Source organism: Gordionus sp. m RMFG-2023, chromosome 3, assembly GCF_954871325.1.
Source record: "Gordionus sp. m RMFG-2023 chromosome 3, tfGorSpeb1-WG-v2, whole genome shotgun sequence".
Taxonomy (NCBI): domain Eukaryota; kingdom Metazoa; phylum Nematomorpha; class Gordioida; order Chordodea; family Parachordodidae; genus Gordionus; species Gordionus sp. m RMFG-2023.
In genome coordinates this window covers 49655166-49672106 of record NC_088777.1, presented here as the reverse complement: position 1 = coordinate 49672106, position 16941 = coordinate 49655166, and the positions used below count along the sequence as shown (strand labels likewise).

The window sequence follows — 16941 nt, the reverse complement described above, 5'->3', positions numbered from 1 at the left end:
TGAGAGGGAGGGGGGCATATATAAGAAGTCTTCGGTATCATAAATGTTGCTTTAAAGATTATAAAGGAATTTTATAGTCGATATTAAATTTAGAATCTAACAACGAAAAGAGAGGAACAAATCAATTCTATTTTTTGGTCTTAGTGTCCAACAAAAGTTATTTCATCTAAAAGTATGTTATAAATGAAAAGATATAATTCCAATCAAAATCGCTTTCTGGGATCAATTTTTATTTAAATATATATCTTAACACTTTTAAGGTATGGCTGCCCTAAGAAAAAAATCGCTTGTTGGGATAAATTTTTATTTAAATTGAGGGACTAGGGATATCAACCTTATTTGCCCTATTAAGATACAGGATTGGCTTGGTTAGATATAAGATAAGTTACCAAAATTATAATATAAATAAATATTAGATTACCGCATGTTTTTCTTTGTTTATTATTAAAGTATAAATTAAAAATAAAGGTCATCTAAAAAACAAATAAAGATTATTAAAATATAGTGCATATAGCAAAAAACAAATGAGCATAAAAATATTAAATTTAAAATACTAGTATTATATCTGTGATTCAAAATAAATTTAAGCGGAGATCTTTAATCTGAAAATAAGCAATCAAGTATTTCAAATATTGCATGAACCATTTGATATATCAAAAATAATATATTTGTGAATCATTCTTATATACAAAAATAGACAATATTTAAAATAGCTTCCAAAGAGTTTAACTACTTTGTTATTACCCAGATAGACCCAATTTGGTTCATCTAATTCCTATATGTTGAAGAACATGTTGGAAATTTCTTTTGCTCGCCCAAAAAAAAGTTGTTACGCTCTATCCACTAATAATTTTTTGGGAGGATACATTAGCTTTATTCAAGATTTTAGAATATAATGATGTATGCGGTCGGACCCAAAAATTCAATATGATATTGCCCTCTAATATGCTCGCAGAAGACGTGCATTATCATTAAACTATTTCATTTATTATAATCACTTTTTAGAATAAGGCAAAATTAAATTGTAAATTATGGCAAAATCCTATTTCACATGCCTAATATTAAATCAATAAAGAAAAATAACGAAGATATTCCGATTCCGAATATTCGTAAATGTCTATTTAAATCTCCAACAGGTTACTCAAATACATTTCAATTTATTAAACATCATGTATAGCACTTAACAAAGATGCCAATAAACAAAAGATATTGAAAGGTTTGTATAATGATTTTAAATAAGAATATTTTTTTGTTTTATAGAGAAAACTAAACAAAACTTAAATAATTTAAAAGAAATTTTAAAATCTTTAGATGATGATGAATGGCAATATATTCCATTTGAAGAACTAATTTGCAAAAAAAATAAAAAATAGTATACTTATGGGAAAAAAAGAAATATTAAAATACGAAGGAAGTAGTTATTTCAGACAGAGAATAGTCTTAGCCACTTTAACAAATCAACCTATAAAAATTAAAAACATAAATGCCAAAGATCTAAATCCAGGAATAAAGGATTATCATATATCATTTATACGTATTTTAGATGAAATTTCAAATGGCTGTATAATAGAATTTAATGAAACAGGTAAAAAGCTTAGATTTTCATTAAATTATTTTTAATTAAAATTGGCAAGTAAGTAAGTAATAAATAAATTAAAGAATCTCATATCTACTAAAGCCTCGAGATTTCAATAATATATGTTTAAACCTTTGTTCCTTCTATAAGCAAAATTTTCAGGGTAATATTTTTCTGGAGAAAATATTAGGCGATTTTAAAAATCAGCTCAAAACTAGCTGTTTAACAAGACTAATATCTACACTGCCCACATCAAGCCTTACCCATTTGTAAATGAAAAGATATGTAAAATCTTATTTCGTTATGAAGGAGCAGTTTTTACAATCAGATGCTCTTTCTGACATCAACTTCTATGACTTACACACCATTGTGAATACAGGGGATTAGGCTAGGTTAGTGGTAACCTTTTAAATCTCCATTAGCCACAATATTGTCATTTCCCCCACCATGTTGAGCTAATATCTACATAGGCTAGGTATTTTAATGTGCTGGAATTATAGGTGGGTGCATGCTTATTGTACCAGCTACTCATTTTTTTAGCCCAACCTACCCAAGCAACAAAATTTTCATTATGTATTAAAATATTGTAGATATTTTTAAAAAAACATATAATATATAATTTAGCAATCAATAGTAGAGGGGAAAAATAAGAAGGAAAAGAGAATGTTTTTAAGAGACACTTGTAATTCCTTTTTAGGATTTCAAATTGAATTTTTTGTTTGATGGAAAGGCACCTGTACCTAATTGATGATTGGGGACCGGGGTTTCCCAAAGCTATAAAAATTAGAGGGATAAAAATAAAATAATTTAGAAGGGACCTATATTTATTGCATATTTCTATTAGTAGGAAATGAGGTAACACATGACACATCCTAGATAAAAAATTTTCCGCCTAGCCAAAATGTTAAAGACATGCCATCGGGATGCTTATCATTCTCATTTGGGAACCTAACTATTGGGGAAATTGGCTGAAACCAAAATTTTTCTGATCTACCTTATTTAGATTGTCATGTTGTAAAAAACGGCCACTTACTTAAAGTAAAGAGAAACAATGTCTAGAAAATGAATCAACTTGCTTATTGCAAGCAGTACATATCAACAGATGGGATAAGACAACCTAGTCTATAATAAATGGCAATTTGAAACTCATTGTTTGTAAGTAACATTTCATTGTTTCCACTTATGATCATGTTGGGTCTTCTAAATGAGGGTGGGAAGTGTCCCGATTAAAATAAGTTGAACTTTTTATAAGAACTTTATTATCATCAATATATATATATAAATCAGCAATACATTTTATTATCAACATCAATATTATATCAAATCATCAATACATCTTGCAAAAATTCCCCCAAAAATCATCGTGTCTGAAGACACCCCTAACAGGCCAAGGACACGTATTTTTTTAAAAAACAAAAAATATATATAACATACTACACATAGCAATAATATTATATAAGTTTTTTTTTACATTCAGATTGTAAGAATTTGATCTCCTCCAGTTCACTATTGGTATATCTGTTCGATATTGCAATGTGAACTTTCATATTCATCTTTTCATGATCTGGCACATTCATATAGCTTGTTGTGGCATCCATATGCATCTTTCCTTGATTATGCCCACTCGTATAGCTTGTTGATTTCGGAACCTTTGTAATCATTCTATCAGGGGGACTAGGGGTGTACTGATACCACTATATGCCGGTACGTCACACGCCGCTATCAATGTTTCTTGGATTGACATCGAAAGCACTAACGTGCACTGGCGGACTTAGACTTTTGTATTCCATTTTCATGATCAATATTTATCACCTTATTCCTGGATTCAAAACATTTCATCACTATATAAAAATGAGTTAGTGCTCCATTTTACCTTCAAAGAGCAATTATTCCGAAGATACCGAATTCGATTTTTTGCATAAACATATTGATTACTTAATTACTTTTGCTGTATCTGATCGGTAGAAAATGTGTGGATCGGCACAGCCCTAAATATAATATAAAAAATGTATATTAAAAAGATAAATAATTATTTATATTATTTTTTATCCTATTTAAAAATATAGATATCAGTTCAAAAGGATAATTTTGTATATGTAATATATAAATCCTTTCTAGCCATGAAACCCATTAATTATTAAAAACAATATACCATTTGATGCACAAAATTATTTTAAGCCTATGAATTTATTTAAAATTTTTTAAAATAATTTTTTAAAATATCCACTAACTTTCTAGCGAATAAATTATAAGCTAAAAAAGATTTTTTTAAAAAAAAATAAATAAATTATGCTCGTTTTAAAATGAAAATTTATTCAAAAGAACGATAAAAAATAGGAGGGGTATTGTGTTCTAGAGAACAAAATGTAAAAATGTTATTTACGTATTTTCTTCTCTAATAATAAACGTTTCTGTTGAGAACAACGACGAACCCTGTATATAAGTTATAAGAAAAAGAATTTATCTGCCTACAGATTCATTTTTAAAAATAGTATCTATATCTAGATCCATTTAAAAAGTATCTTGTTAACATCTCTGGATGAGAAGATTAGTATATTATTTTAATTATAACAGATCCAGCATTTTAAACTTTGAAAAATCTTGGATAAGGTTTTCACAGAACGGAAGAATTAAAAATTAAACTTAGTATCGGCTTCAGAACTTAAGATAGTTTCAGAAATCTATAATATAATGAAGAAGTATTAGAAATTTTAGAATTTTTTTAAAATAAAAATCGTGATTATTAATAAATAAGAAAGTTGAAGAAATTAGGTTTTTCTAGCAAATTTTTAAGATAATTTTACGGAATTAGGGGAACTAATGTCTATGTATATAATTTAAGAAGTTCCAGAGGGAAGCGAAACCATTTGTAATTAGAAAAAAAAATATGTTAGTACGATTGAAATATATTTATCAAACTACGAAGAGTCTTTCCACCAATCACGTTGCATCAACAACATGATTGACGGTCGAAATCCGCAACAGTTTTTTCTTTATAAAAATTTGCGAGATTAGTTACTCTTTCTTTTTTTGATTAAAATTTTCGAAGTTTTTTTTTGGAAAAGCCCGTCAATCATGTACGCCAAAGAATATCATTTTCAACTTAGCAAAAATAAATCTTCGATTATAAAACGTCAATTATTAATAATAAAATGATTTCAAGTTGAAAAATTAACAAGATTTATTTTTGTTGAACATTATTTTAAATCAGAAGATCTTATTTTTTTGTAAAAAATACATATGGGCGGTAACTTTTTTTTATTAATTTATTCTTAATTTAAATACTAAAATTCAGAGTTGTTAAAAAACTTTTTAAATGGATCTAGATATAGATACATCGTCTAAAATAATATCTAGATACCGATATTTTAATCAAAAATCTATCTAGATACAGATATAGATACCATATTTTTATATCTAGATCCTTTAACAACTCTGCTAAAATTACATGTAGTGTTAACGACAACTCAATATTTTATCCAGAAAAAATATTACGCAAGCCTGAAGATTTTGCTCATAGAAGGAACAAAGGTTTAGACATATAAGGCAATATTTTTCTGGCTAAATATTTAGTTAGCCGTTTTGAAAAATCGGCTCAAAACGAGCCGTTTAACAACACTAATTAGATGTATTGACTGAGATATTAATCAGGGCAACACACACATATTGCCGGATTATGCACATTCCCCCCCCCCCCCGCTATCGTTTAGGATATAATTCTTTTTTTTTGCTAAAACATTAAAAATATTAAATCATTTTAATATTCATATCTTTATTAATATTAAATAAATAAATAATAGGCACGGAGCTATTTTATAAACCCGGACTATTAACGGGAGGCGCATTCGAACATTCGTGCAACGAGCAAAAATCTATCGGATATTACTTGGAAGGACTCATATGTTTGGCACCATACGTTAAAAATCCAATAAAAGCGAGGCTTACCGGAGTTACCAACGATAATTCAGATCCATCTGTAAGTTATTACTTGAGGTTATAACCGAAAAATTGGCACAGGTCCAAACAATCAGCCAGAATCCCTCTCATAAAGCTTCTAGGAACCCCCCCTCTCCCCACTTTGCTAAATAAATATCAAAAACGGGTTCTAACAAGAATATTTAGAACTTGGACCAAATAGGATTTTAAGTTCTGAATATTTTTAAATAAAATGGCTCCCGTTCCTAAAATTTTAGTAATCAAAAAATTCGAATAAATATACCCTCTAGGTACGGTTTCCGTAACAGATTTTTAAAAAGTTTTTTAATGGATTCTATTTCCGGTTCTAAACTCTACAAATATACTCGCACCATTATTAGGACGGTTTCCATAAAATTTCTGAAATTTTTAATGGCGTCTGTTTCCGGTTTTTTAGATTCTTCCGTTTCCGAGAGTTCTAGTTCCGGTTACAAACCCCGTTAAAGCACTCAAAAAAAAGTAAACAATGATTACACTCTCTTAAGATTAATCGTTACAATATGTATAAACCATTTGCACTTTTATTGGGTCGGTTTCCTTAAAAGTTTTCAGGAAATTTTCATGGGTTATATGCGTACCTTAAAATATTAATATATTGCGCCATTTACTTTTATCCGCGTCCCGTGATTTAAAGTTGGCTGCGGATAATTAAAAAATATTTATTATTATTCGGGTCAAATTGCCTAACGATCAATCAAATCACATGTTTGAGATAAAAATGAATCCAAACATATTTTATAATTTTAAAAAAGGTCGACTCCATAAAATACTCCACCCTACCCCTGTTCGTAAAATTTCTTCACTTGGAAGAATCCGCCCTATCCTCCGAGCTGGACATAAAAATAGTCAAAAGATGCTTACCCACCAATCAAGCGGGCAATAAAATGGGCGAGATCATTTTTACTTGCCCTGTCTACAACGTGAATCCCGTGACTAACAAGGCTATAGATCTCTGGCCTTCCACAAGTTATTATTTTTGCGATATATAATCTTATTCATTTTTTTTATAACAATTAAAAACCAATCAGAATTGCCTAAAAATGGACACGTGTCTGTTAGGTTTAAATAAAAAAAAATTCGTATGGTGGAATATACATTACGAACTCTGCTCTGGCCCGGTCCCGAAAGCTCGAGATGGGTCTCAGGACCAGATCATGCTAAATAGGCAGAAATTTATGTGCTTTAATTTTCAATGTCGGATTAGTAAAAATTGCGAGTCGGATAGCTCAACTCAGAATATCGATTTTTATATGATTAATATGAAGGAAAGGAGACTGACCCGAATATGAATGTTTTTCATTTACATGTGTCGTCCGCCTAGAATTGGAAATGCTCCACTTGCGCAAATGTTTAAAATGTGAAAATCAAGTTTAAAATCAAATATAAGAAAAGCTTATTGATCAATTTTGAACAGAGCTATAACTTTGACAAATAATCTTGTTTTTATATATATATATATTGGGAATAAATAAGTTATTTATCCACTTTTAACTAAAAAAAAAAATTTATCGAGTGGAGCACTCCAATTCTAGACCGACAATATATTGCCATTAAAAAAAACGGAAAATTACAAGCACCACTTTGAAAAAAAAGTCCTTTTTTAAAAAATTTAGTAAAGATTTCTAAATAGTAAGCTAATAAACATGTTATAGCTTTCGAATCTCTTAATAATATTTAAAATATTTTATAAAATGGGAACAAAAATCAAACTATCAATTTCTTCTCAAAAAAGGTAGCGATGCAAATGGATGCTCCGAAATTGACGATGAAGAAGGAAATGATAATTTAGAAAGTTTAAATATATATATATATTTTAAAAAAAATGTTTTTTGATAATTTATCAGTTTCCTTCCAGAATCCAAAGGTAGAGATCTGCAAAAGTAGGCCCGGCCTAGCCCAAACTAATACTTTTTAATAAAATTTGGGCTGGGTCAGGTCGGGTTTTAGAAATTTTTTAAAATATATCTAAATTTATCAATTTTATTTTGAATTTTTTTATGTAAACTGAAAATATGATTTTATTTATAGAAAATAGATGACGAATAACATATATCGTTTATTTTGAGTTATTATAAAAATTAATTTCTATATTTTAAGAATATCTGGCAGGGCCGGCAAAATTTTTTAAAAAAAATTTCGGGTACGGGCTGGGCTTGAAAAATTAGACCCGATGCAGATCACTATCCTAGGGTAAAAATCTTAAAACATTTAAAGAATTTTTTTTATGCATCATGAAAATTACAAAAAAATATTTGGAATAAAAATCTTCCTTTCTTTTGAAAAAATTTTTTTTTGATCTCCGGACTTCTTTTTTCATTCGGATTAATCGACCCTTAGATTTCTTTATATTTTATAAATCTATAAAATAAATAAGTTAGCGATGCGTTGAAAGACTACCAGATTACGAAGGTGAGGGGTGTGGCCTACACTTTAAAGGTGTCCCCCAATATAACCACCAGACTGATAACCGAGTCCCAAAAAATACTCAAAGCTATCGGATGTACGAACGCTTATATCAGAACAGATAATTACAAAAGTTATTCATATTTGTATATTAATATCGTAGGTTATTAATAAAGAAAGCTTTTTAAAAAAAGAGGAGAAATAGGGGGGATCAGTAGGAAGCAAGGCGAATTTGGATTCGCGTAGGCTGAAATAAGAACGATCTCGAAAAAGAAACTCACAGCTGGGCCGATTTTGATTGGTCTGATGCTATACGGTCTAAACTATACCATGTTCGACTAAGATTTCTACAAAACTTACTGAGAACATTTTTTGAGATATATATTTACACAATCTTCATTTTTAATAAAATATTAAATTAGAATCACAATGCGGCTACTCTCCTGGGTTTGGCCTCTGCCTCTACGCCCAAACCCAAAATGGTTGCACTTATTTTAGCGAACACTGCAGCTACAGGGATGGAGAAAATTCTAAGCTCATAACTCCCGAGGAATTAGCTTTACGGGTCACTTACAAATTGCTAGACGAGATTTACATGGTAATTGAAAACTTTTTTTTCTCACTCCTCCCACCACACTCCTATTTTTTATCCCTTAAGTTATTTTATAATATGAAATAATAATGAAAACTTGCCCGAATACTATTTTGGCTCCAATAGTAGGTCCTGTTTTAATTTTGGTTCCAGTTTAGTATTGTCTGATCATTATTAAAAAAAGCATATAGCTTTTTGGTCCAGACAAAAAACTCAACCTAGTTTTATAAAACTGTGAACTGCCTTCCTTCTCATCCAGTGAAAATTTTTGGAAACTTTGCTTTTTCAGAAATTTATAAAACAATTTAACAAATGAGTGAATACTAAAATAAATTAGGTATTTGCACTAATTTATTATTATTGTCATGATTATGGAATATATTTTTTATATGAATAATATTCTTTAATTCATTGTTCAAATAATTACCATATTAAATTGGTGCTCTTAGTAGCCTTAAAAAAATACATATAAGTAATTTCAGTGATATATATGTATATATATAATAAATACAATATCTTTTTTAAACAGGGTGGAAGCACCGACTCCTCAAATCAATGGCTCGCTTTTTTGCTCATGTCCTTGACTAACCACAAAGTTTCCAGGATTTTGACATCCCGTCTCACTGCCTTTTCCCGAAATACCCTAAAACTTATCGAAGATGTTATTGGTGTAAAGTTTAAAATAGACAGGTTGGGTAATAAAAACCACGATGAAATGGAGCGTGAAGGTGATAAAGAAGTTAAGGTCTTGAATTACGTTGTGACTTGTTTGGGCGCCGGGTTCGACAATATCAACAAAGCGCTTAGATGAAATGCGAAATATCGAGAAAATAAATTTTTTTCAAGCGAATTATATGTATAATATCTTGTCTGAAAAAAACATATATTATTATTATTATCAATATGTTAAATATTTTTAGGAGTTAAATTTTAGAGGTTCAGGTTGAGATAAGAAATAAAGAGACTCATTCAGCTCATATTATTTAAAATTTTCTTGAATCCACTTCCCCCACAACTAGTGTTGTTAAATGGCTCAATTTTTAAAAATGGCTAACCCATTTTACACATAAAATGTTATGCAAGCCTCTAGATTTCGTTGATTGATGTCCAAAATCTCTAGACTTGCCTAATATTTAATGCTAAAATATTGGAATAGCCGTTTACAAAACTGACCACAACTAAATGTGACAGTTGTAAACTAAAAGTGAATTTTTACAATGAACTTAACCAAATATATAGATAGAAAAGTATATGAATGATTATAATGTTTTTACATTTTAATAAATAAGAATTTAAATTAAAATTACGAGATAATTATGAAAAGTAACGCAGTGATTGATATTTATCTAACGAGCAACTCAGAATATCAATAGTCCTTCACCTCTGTGTGATTTTGTAACACTTACCGTATGTGTAAATACAACATGATTTCCATATATAGAAATTTAATAGCTGGATTAAATGAAAATACTAACGATATAAGAAAAATAATTAAGTTCTATAACGATTGTAATTGCTTAATATCTGCCTATGATATTCTTCGACTATTGCACACAATAGGGTTGGGCACGTAACTTGGAACAATTTACTATTAACATTATTCAAAGAACGTAGCTACCAATTATACCTAAAAAGACGGGTACGTTTACATATAATTATAAAAAAATCTTGTAAAAAGATTTCATTACGCAATCAAAAATAAGAATAAATGGTAATCGAAAAATGCTATAATAATTTTATTTATCCATTTCTATAAAGTCTAAAATTAAAAATAAAGTATAATCGGAAACTAGTTCATTAAGCTGTTAAAACTTTTTCTTAGTTATAATTATGTAAATTGAACGTGAAAAGCACATTTTTTTTCAAATATCTTTTCCTAAAATTAAAATTGGGCTATATTCAATTAATATATTTAACTGAGAAAAATAAATTTATGGAAATAGCCTACAAAAAATAGTTATAGATACTTATCGATTAAAACTAATCATTAGCTAATATATAAAACATCACTAGATATTGATTTGCTTATATAAAAAGAAGAGTATTAATATCTCATTAACGGAAAGGGTAGATAACTTAATTAAATTAATCAAAATATAAGATTAGCTTAGGATGCTTAGTGCTCATATGAATATCATTTATTCTAATTCTTCCCCTCCCCATCTATGATATATAAATATATATTTTCCTTTTTTGTTGATATAATATATATAACTATAGATTGGCGATTCATTCATTAAAGCGCCTTCAAATTGAAGTCAGCTGTAGCGTCATTATGTAGCTTGTACGTTGAAAAGGGGCTCCTCCCCCCCCCTCCTAAGTGATATCCAACTTTTATATAATTAATGCCTGTTGAAGGAAGTTATTTTTAGAAATTGATATTACTTCTTTATATGAGAACTGATAGAGAGGAAGCTATTTTTTAAGTAAAGATATTAAGATACTCTATCAGTGATTAGTTCAAGATAGATATTACCTAGTTACAATTTTATAGAAATTATTTTTAATTAAAGATATTAATATATTCTATTAGTGATTAGTTTAAATATTATTTAGTCTTAATTTTACTCTGATATAAAGTAATAGTGTATAAAAAGATTTTTTTAATCATTCGTTGCGTAAAAGTCATCACGGACTAAGATATATAGACTTTAGGTCCTAACAAAAATGTCCTCATATTGAAATCAGCTATAGCGCCATTTTGTAGCTTGTACGTTGATCATATGCCTCAATAATAATAATATATTTTTAAATTTTATATATATATAGCTATATCAAGATAATAAATTTGTAACATATCATCAATACATTATAATAATTAGTTAATAATGTAATTAAGTAAAATAATCAAATGAATCCTAATCTCAACTGATCTTCAATTAAACTATATTGGTAATCTCTATAAAAAAACTCAACATTTACTCCAACAGTACTTAATTGACTTTCTCCCAGAAATTATTCAAAAAAACATAGATTTGCGACAATGTCACTCATACAAAAATCACCAAAATTATACCCATACAAAATATTCCATACTTATATCTACACACTCAAATATTCAACATAATTATGATAATCATGAAAAATATTAAAAATTTGAATTTCTAAATTCATCATTTCCGGTGGAAAATTTGAAGAGATAGAACGGTAAATATGGGTGTGACTAAAATGAGAATTAACAGGTAAAATTTATTTATGGCCTATCAATTATATTTTAAAAACTTTAAAAAAAAAGGTTTTTATTATAAAAATCAAATTTATCCAAAATTAAAATTATCTAAATATATAAATTAGAATAGAAAAGATATTGTAATCCATAAATTATTAATATGTATAACAGATCTATTATATAGAAAATAAAACACCCATGATATTTTATATATCATAAATAAAATTCCGCTAGATGGCGTAAATTATTAAAATTTAGTTTTTAATTAAAAATAATATGAATTATAGGAGCATAATTCTTCGCTCTGGATTAATTTATTTGGTAGAAAATAATATAAACATAAAAAGAAAAAAAAATTTAAGATCCAATCATTATTTTTGGAGTTATGATGTGAATTCTCAGTTTAGTCAATTTTTTAGATTTTTGGAAATTAAATATTTTATTTTTTTTGACTCATTTGGTGTAAACTAATTTATTATGAACATAAAATGAAAAAATTTTTAAAATCCCAAAAATTTTAAAAAAAATTAAAAAATTGACTAAACTGAGAATCCACATCATAACTCCAAAAATAATGATGGAAACTTCCTTCACAAACTCAGGGGCTAATGTTAAGGGGGATCTTTAAATTTTTTAGGGGGCTCCAACCCCTGCCCGCCTTCTCCTAGTGACGTTACTGACCCATTATCAATGTATTTAGATTTAGAAAATTTTTGACATAAAATTATATTTTTATTTCAAATAATATTGTGGTGATTAAATAAAATTTAAAAAAAATATATGTATATCCTTTTAATGCCTATAATGTGTGTTTTACTGTCCCTAAAAAATGACAATAATCTATTAATTTGGAATCATATTATCAACCTAAAATAATTTGTTTCGAATATGATTTTATAACGATGATTTCGGTCAGTGTGTATAGCTCACTTAATTCTGTACAAGTTATACATCGTCTCCTATACATTTAACTTATTTTTCTTATCTAAATTTTATGGTATTAAATTCTCGCTTCTAACTTATTAGGGGGCCATATTGAACGCCATTTTAGCTTATTTCTTTTTTTTATGTATTTTGTTTTTTAATATTCGAAAGGGTGGACCTAAATCCCGACAAAGAAAATTTTTATATTATATATTATTTTTAAATTTTCTATAATTTTTCATAAACAATACGTTTTTATAAAATAAATATAATTTATTAATAATAATTTTTTATTTTATTAACTCCAAAATATATAAAATAAATTATCTGGTCAAAGAACATTTAGGACTGTGATCCTGTTTTTTTTATTGGTGAAAATTGTTAGACCTGCAGGGATATAATTTTGAAGCTCGGCCCGGATTTGCAAACATATCTCATTTTCAAATTTTCAATCCCTATCCATCCTGGATTTTAAAGGAACTGGTTCCTGTTTATATTTACTCTTAAGGCTGGCCGGAATCTTAAAATTTTGATCATATTATGGGTTGGTTAATTTTAATGATATACCCCCTTTTAAATTTTTAAACTGTTTAAAAATTAAATTGCAAATCTTATATTGCTGATAAGTTTCAGCGGATAGAGGAATTATTAATTACCTTCCAAAAATTAAAAATATTGAATAATTTTGGTGTGTATTTTAAAAATTGTTCCAACGGGAAATTACAAATGATAATAGCATAATATTGAAATAAATTTTTATATTAAATATCCATTTGGAAAAAAAAAAATAATTCAAAATCGACAAGATTCGAAAACTTAATTATGAAAAAAAAAATATCGGAATTTAGCAATAAGCCTTATACTTAAAACAATATTTCCTATTTGCGTCAATGAAGATTTGATCACGTTTTGAGATTAAATTAAAATTCGAGTTTATGATCAAAAATATAAATAATAAATGTTTTGTCATCCTTATTTTAATAGCAAATATATTATTTGCCTGGCCCCGCCCAAATAAAAAAAAATTTTCAGACGTTACCTAGTCCGGGCCGGGTATTGCGCTCCAAAATGGAATGTTATCAAATGTTTAAAGTTTTATAAACTGTTCAATCCTTAAGATATCTTCTTTTTTAAAAAAAAAATAATAGGGTTCAAAAAGAATATTTTATCTAAAAAAATATTCACACTCTACTCTCCCACCTTGACCTTAAAACAAATACTCAATATGTGATAAACAATAATTATCTCGATTTGATAACGTAAATTAAAAATATACAATAATTTCAGATTAAGAACCCAACAATTGGTTAAAAAAAAGGATTCTAATTTATTAATTGGATGTTAATAAATGGGAAAATATTCGTCCTCGACCCACGACTTCGAGTTGATAGTGTAAGTAAAGTAAAAATATAATATTTTTCAAATTAAGAACAATTGATTTTTAAAAAAAGGATTCTTATTTATTATTTCATAAATGGGAAAATATTCGTCCTCGACCCACGACTTCGAGTTGATAGTGTAAGTTAAGTAAAAATATAATATTTTTCAAATTAAGAACAATTGATTTTTAAAAAAAGGATTCTAAATTATTATTTCGATTTCATGATGAAAGTGCATAACTCGAGTTCACTATTTGGGTTTGTAACTTGAGTATAAGAACTTAGTTTACAATTCGAGTCAATTTTTTTGGCCAAAAACTTGGCTGCAGTTTTTGAAAATCGACTAGATTTAGTCGAATCACAACACTATTAGTATAGATTTTTCCTAATAATAAAAAATATAACATAGTAGTGTATGTCTAGATTTATTTTTGTCTAAATTGGGGAATTACATTAAAAATGAACAAATATAAATGTTTTTGAGGTTGCTAATGCAAGAAATATTATAGTAAAAGTTATATAAAAGGGTCATGAGTAAAATTAAAATTAGTACCATGAATGATCCATTTTATCATTGGAACAAAATTTATTTAAACAATTTAATGTTGCCAAAGATATAAATTCTCTCGCTTTCTCTGCCCCTAATTTGTCAAAATTATTAATTTTATTAAAAAAAATTTTAAAGATTCATGCAATAAAAATTATTTTTGAAATTTATAATTGAGGTTGGGAGTCAAATTATAATTAACTTTGGAGGGATGTATTATTTTTAGAGGGGGGGAGGTATATCAGGGTATTCTACTTATCTCATAAATTGTAATGGTTAGTGTATGATTGGCATGGAGCTGGAAAGGGAACGTAGAGCTCTATATCCTATGTCGTGATAGAGGTATTATTTTAAAAATCCAATACTAAATACTAATGTAAAAATTATACTGTTTATAATTAATGTTTTGAAAGTCAAATATGTTCTTACTTGATACCTTTTTGTTCTTATTCTTTAACCTTTTCTTTTTTGTCTTCAAGAAATCTCAAATAAGAATTTTTCTCTTTTCTTCACAAGACACAAAAAATGGAGGAATCAATTTTTAAAAAAAAAATATAAAAAACGCAATAATAATTTTTTATTTCTTATTTTCTCTCTATATATATACCTATTTAATTAATGCATAATAATAAACAAAAAATAACAATAATTTTTTCTGATTTTAAAAATAGCATTTTTTCTATAATATATCACAAGAATGAATGCGCAAAAAAAATCAAAAATAATAATCACAAATAAAAATTGAAAGAATGAATGCGCAAAAAAAAATCAAAAAAATATTAATCACTATGGAGGAATTATTCGCAGGAAAGCTACAAATAGCTTCATTAAATATTAATGGAATAAATAACAAATTGGCGGTTCTTTTAAGAGGTTGGAAGCAAAAGGAGTAGATTTAATAGGTATCCAGGAAACTCATTGCCCAGGTAACAGTACGGCGAATTTTAGTGTATATAAGATGTTCTGTTCGGGGACCACTTCAAATGGTTGGGCCGGAATCGCCTTTCTGACTAAGAAGCGTTTACATTAATACATTATAAAATTTGTACCCGTGTAGGAGAGGTGCGGACTTCTATATCTAAATACCAAGTTTAGACCCACTATTTTTGTGAATTTCTATGCTCCACCAAATAGGAATATGAGAAAAACTTTTTTGGACGAAATGATAAATATATTAAACTCACTCTCAAATAGATATAACGTAATAATCCTGGGTGATCTTAATATGAAAATAGGTAAAGAAAGTGAATATATAAGTAGAGGAGTTATAGGGCAAGCTGCCATCCAACAATCTAATAATGTAGACAGCATAAAATTCCTAGATTATTGCAGTAATAAAAACTTTAAGGTTGAAAATACTTTTTTCTGCCATCGTGATATCAACAAGTATACCTTTGTGAGGGGTAGGCAGATATCTCAAATTGACTTTTTTATCTCTAATATTCATAGTTGGTTTGTAGATGTTAAAGCATCTACCAGGGTCAACATATCTGATCATAAGATGGTTACTGCAGTTATAAAAATAAAAAACATCTGGGGATATCATAATAATAGCATTCTTAACTCAATGGCCATCAATGTTAACTCTTTCAATATAAATTTTCCACGTATATCAAATAAGTTTCTATTGCAAGGAAATAAAACACTCTTTGAACAATCCCTTATCTCGAAAAAAGGAACCTTTATTAATGTTACCAGAAATGGAAATGTTGAAGATTGTTGGGAACTTTTTAAGAAAGAACTGGTGGAATCTTATGAAAGACTACCAAACGTAAATCTTGTGTCTAGGAAAGAATGGATGTCTGATGAAACCCTTGAGAAAATGTATCAACTAAGAATGATGAACAGCTCTAACAATGATTTGTGGAAAGACATTAAAACATTACTACGGAAAGATAGGAGAATTTTTATAGCTAAAAGGGCGGCAGACATTGATAAAGATATGAAAGAGAACAGAATCAATGATGATTATAAAAAATTGAAGTACTTCTGCAAATTTCGTTGCTTCATGAAACTCCCTATGATCGTCTTAGAGTATGGGAAAACCATAACAGACCAAGATGAGCAACTGGCACTGTGGCTTGATCATTATATGTCGGTTTTCGACTCCCGCAAGGCTACTCCTTTAACCACTATGAATTCTCATACAATCGTATCCCCGGCTGGTTTCTCTTCTAATGAAATTTCAAACATTGTAAAGAAATTACGGAACAATAGAGCTCCGGGTTTAGACAACATCAGAGCTGAATATTTAAAAATATCCCCGAACACAATCTCTTTTTCCTCCTTGCTCTCTTTAATAAAATTTGGGAAAGTGGGAAAACTCCAACAGAATTGAATAAATCTCCTGTGTACTTCCCGAAAATCAAGGAACCT

General features: G+C 28.2%; 1 protein-coding gene across 1 annotated transcript; it reads left to right on the top strand.

Annotated features, from left to right (window-relative positions):
* The first annotated feature begins 1005 nt into the window (after window positions 1-1005).
* LOC135926078 (RNA 3'-terminal phosphate cyclase-like protein) lies at window positions 1006-9448 on the top strand. The gene is made up of 9 exons (XM_065461749.1): window positions 1006-1136; window positions 1178-1216; window positions 1261-1585; window positions 5377-5552; window positions 6304-6517; window positions 7284-7343; window positions 7926-8087; window positions 8377-8552; window positions 9076-9448. The coding sequence occupies exons 3-9, from the start codon at window positions 1381-1383 to the stop codon at window positions 9355-9357; spliced, it is 1275 nt and encodes a 424-aa protein (XP_065317821.1). The 5' UTR covers window positions 1006-1136; window positions 1178-1216; window positions 1261-1380; the 3' UTR covers window positions 9358-9448.
* The last annotated feature ends 7493 nt before the right edge of the window (window positions 9449-16941 follow it).

Coding starts and splice junctions, on each gene's coding strand:
- LOC135926078 (XM_065461749.1), top strand. CDS start 1,381: ATGGGAAAAAAAGAAATATTAAAATACGAAGGAAGTAGTTATTTCAGA. Junction 1,586..5,376: donor AATAGAATTTAATGAAACAG/GTAAAAAGCTTA, acceptor AATAAATAATAG/GCACGGAGCTATTTTATAAA. Junction 5,553..6,303: donor ACGATAATTCAGATCCATCT/GTAAGTTATTAC, acceptor ATTTTAAAAAAG/GTCGACTCCATAAAATACTC.